The sequence below is a fragment of the Aptenodytes forsteri genome, unplaced genomic scaffold (genome assembly GCF_000699145.1).
Source record: "Aptenodytes forsteri isolate BGI_AS27 unplaced genomic scaffold, ASM69914v1 Scaffold14, whole genome shotgun sequence".
NCBI lineage: Eukaryota > Metazoa > Chordata > Aves > Sphenisciformes > Spheniscidae > Aptenodytes > Aptenodytes forsteri.
In genome coordinates this window covers 1,433,526-1,437,247 of record NW_008794457.1, presented here as the reverse complement: position 1 = coordinate 1,437,247, position 3,722 = coordinate 1,433,526, and the positions used below count along the sequence as shown (strand labels likewise).

General features: G+C 54.1%; 1 protein-coding gene and 1 long non-coding RNA gene across 3 annotated transcripts in view; both read left to right on the top strand.

Annotated features, from left to right (window-relative positions):
• Nucleotides 1-88, top strand: part of PLEKHG4 (pleckstrin homology and RhoGEF domain containing G4) — an 89,367-nt gene extending 89,279 nt beyond the window's left edge. The window contains exon 23 of the mRNA XM_019474985.1: nucleotides 76-88. Coding sequence (XP_019330530.1) covers nucleotides 76-88 — 13 coding nt within the window. The remainder of the gene's footprint in view (nucleotides 1-75) is intronic.
• Nucleotides 89-335: 247 nt separating this feature from the next.
• LOC109279828 lies at nucleotides 336-2,959 on the top strand. 2 transcript variants are annotated; one of them, XR_002086351.1, is made up of 3 exons: nucleotides 336-516; nucleotides 1,053-1,136; nucleotides 2,387-2,959. It is a non-coding gene; the product is annotated as an uncharacterized LOC109279828 (long non-coding RNA). The 2 variants fall into 2 exon arrangements; XR_002086352.1 differs by lacking the exon at nucleotides 336-516 and having other exon boundaries at nucleotides 721-1,136.
• Nucleotides 2,960-3,722: the final 763 nt, after the last annotated feature.

Here is a 3,722-nt window from a genome sequence, read left to right as displayed (position 1 = left end):
CCTTGGTGACCAGCGCTCGTGCCTCTGCCTGCCTGCCCCTCTGGTACGAAGCACTCTGTCCCTTGCTCTCGCCAGCCTGGTCCAGTAACCCCTTGGCTTCCCCTGTGTGAACTTCCCTGGCCAGTCTATACCAATCTCCAGCATTATTTGCTACGCTTCCTTTAGTTATTTTGTTGCCTATGGCTTTAAAGAGGCCCAGACAGGAGTGTGGCTTATCTGTGGGCTTGTGTGACCAGTGCCTCTGCAAACAGATACCTTATCAAACGTATGTGGCACAGGTCATGTAGGCCAAATTCATGGTCATTGCAGTGACCTTCCGCAACAGAGAGCTCAGAGTCAGCGCACTGCGGGCCAAGCAGCGGCTCCAGCGGCTCGGACAGTGGCTGTGTCTCCAGCATCCCACAAGAAAGCTTCTGTGAAGACATGGGCTCACCCCCCTACATGCCCCTAGGTTCACAACACGGCTCTGCGATGGAGGAGAAGCCCAGGTTCACAAACAGCCAGTACATTTCTGCAGTAAGTGCAAGCAGCCAAAATACTCTCGTCACTTTGCCTGTTCCTGCAGCTGCCTCTCGGGGGGGGACTGAAGACGCTGCTTTTGGGCTAGGAGTCACTGTGGGGAAGTGACCTTTCCTCTTGCAGAGACTCGCCGCCCCTGGGGCAGGCGAAAGCCCCTCTGTTGTGAGAGCCTCCCCTGCGGCGGCCAAGATCCCCGAGGAGATGCACCGGAAAGGACCTGCAGTGCTGGAGGCCACACCAGGAGGGGATGCTGCACACACAGGAGCTTTAATGCTGTCACGGGCTGGGGTACATACGTAACCTCCTGGGATGGATGGAGCTCTGCTGCAAAAGCTGCTAAGCTCCTTTCCTGGGAGGTTTGGGCCTTTTTTGGGGAGTGATGAGATGGAGGAGCGGGAGCCTGTCGCTCTGAGATGTCACTGTGTCTCCTCCTATGTTCCGGAGAGTTCTCAGCTGCTTCCCTTCCCACTAGATCGTGTCCTGATGCTGTTGTCCTCTAACCCTGTACTAATGCTGGCTTCTCTCCTCTGCAGAAAGCAGGCCAGGTCACCATAAGTCCCTCGACAATAGTGTGAGCCCCTCTGCACACGTATACCGCCTAAGGAAGTGGAGTTGTTGTAAGTAGCCCCTGAAGGGGATTTTCCAGCAGCTCTGAGTGCTGGTCAGGCTTGTCAGGAGAACCTCACCCCCCGCTTCTCGATGAGAAGTTTTCCGCACGCATTCCTGACCGCTCTCTGAGGCTCTGATTCACCTGGTTGGAGAAGACCAGCTCCCACAGAGATGGCTCCCATAGAGCCGTTGCCTTAAACAGCTGCTCTGATGCCTCCCGGGTTTGAAGGAGCAGAAGCAAAACAAGCGAAATCACTTTCAGGTAGTAGAGGCTTGAGCACCACCTAGTCATCAGTGTTCAGATGAGCTGCTTTCCTCTGAATGCTGCCCAGCTGTCTAACCACTAATCTGTTTCTTGTGCCTGTTTGCCGAAATCCCGCTCTTCGTTAGTCCCTCTGAACTGCCTTGGGGAATCCACGGTATTCTCCCCAAGCTGGATTGATCCCACAGTTTCCTTTGAACCTCCAAAGGAAACTGCGCATCACCAGGCAGAGGAACCTGCTAGGTTGTGGTCAGGTTGTCCTGAGGGAGCCGCCAGATGTTGCTCCTGTACTTACTGATTTCTGGAGGATACCTTGTCTGCGAGGAAATCGCTGTTGACCTGAGGAGGGATGAGCCCTGGCAAGACACGCAGCCACGCAGGGCTTCCTACGTGGGGGTGGCAGCTCTTGGAAGGTCGTGTCAGGCCCCGCTCAAACGAGCCCGCTTCTGGCTCAGCTTTTTCCTCTCTGTCCTTAGGACTGAGCCTCCCTTTTCACCGGGAGCAGAGGGGTATGAACACGAGAGAGGCAGGGTTAGGGCTTCAGTGGTCAGGGCACAGGGTGGTAGGTGGCTCGTAGGTTTGGCACCGTGGGGGTGTTACAAGCAGGCGGGCCCACGGTTTGTGATCTGCCAAGGTACAGGAGTTCATAACCAGCTAAACGGAACCAGCCAAGGTTAAAATCTAAGATCCAGAGCCCTTTCTTGCAGGGGGGAGGTCGCAGACAAGACCTTTGAAGTGGCCACAGAAGCAGCAGGGTTTGCCTTTGGGCGAGTCCTGAGGCGCAGAGGCAGCCCTCCGCGTGGGGGGAAGAGCCGCCCTTCTCCTGCGAGGCTCCCCCGGTAAAACGTTCTTTCCCCACCAAAATGCAGCTCTGACAAATGGTGGTTTTCAAGCGATTTGCAAAATCACTGCTGGCCGGGGCAGAGGGACCCGTGGGATCCTGCCGCGTCACCCCAGCGCGGCCAGTCTAACCCATTGCACGGTGCTGTGTTCCAGGTTTGATTGCCATTTCAAACTCACTGAAGACCCCAGGCCTCTGACCAGCAGAAGGAGACAGTCTTCACCTACGAAGATTTTTTGGGTTGTTTTGTTTTGTTTTTTTTTTTTTTTTTACGCATAATCAGGCTCTTTCAAACAGTCCAAAACCTGACCTCTGGCTGGGGGGAAGTGCCAAGGGGGTTTCTGTCGGCTACGCGTAACGGCTTTGGTGTTGGATGGGACCTTGGGCATTCAAAACTTGTTAGCCCTATATTTATGAGTAATAAGTAACATAGCAGTTTGAAAAACAAAATATTATTTTTAAAGCTATGAGCTGTACAGATTTTTGTTACAAGTGACTCTGTTACTGTTTGTTCTGTAAGCTGCACATTTTATAAAGTTTTTTGGAAGGGCACGAAGAGAAACTGAGGTATTTAAGAAAAGTAGTGTAACTTTCTGTTTCGGAGTTATATTGACCTGGAGCTCAAGATTTAACGTCCTTCCCTATGTTCTAAATATGTCTATCATAACAATAATTTATTTTCTCGGCTTAACACTTCTGTTTTAATAAAAGCAATTTCATTGTTACAGTGAATTGTTCCTTCAGATGATTCTTCCAGTGCCGCAGTGCTGAGCTTATCTCTGTCTTAACCGTCTGTCAGCTCTTCCGCTCTCCCTGTGCAATTTCTGCACTAACCAGCCGCCAGCTGAACCCTGTAAAACCTGAGCCGCTCCCCCAGGAGCGGGGGAGGATCCCAGCCGGCGGGAAGGCCGGGGCAGCAGGGCAGGGAGTTCAGAGCAGCCAGCAGAGACGTCACGAGGAGTGACGACGAGGGAGCCGTCTGGCGGCGGTCGGAAGGCCCGAATCGCCAAAGTTCCTGGCTCCGATTGAAGCCCTTTGCCCCGCGCGGCTGCTGTCCCGGCGGCAAGGCTCGCTCTCTCCGCTGGGTCAGGTTCCAGTCGCACGGGGTGCGAGTGGCGAGCTCCAGCGTGCCTTATCCCGGCGGCCAGGCTGTGCCCCGGGTTTTGGGATGACGGGGACTGGCCGCTTGCTTCGCCTCCGACTCAGCCCCTCTCCAGGTACTTCAGTCCCACCGTCGTGGCTTGATTGAGGAGCTTTGGATGGTGGTGGCATCTGAGACCGACAGGTTCCGAGTAGAATGGGTTGATTGTAATGCTGAACCTTAAACGCGTGTTGTCTGAAGTAGCGGAACGTAACTGGAGCACAAACGTGCCCCGTGTTCCGAGGTTGCCTATTTGTGCGTAACGCCAGAGCTCGCTGCGTGGCTGTGACGCCCTCTCCCTGGTCTTGGAGGAAATGAAAATCGGCGGGTTTTGAGACGGTAGTTACTTG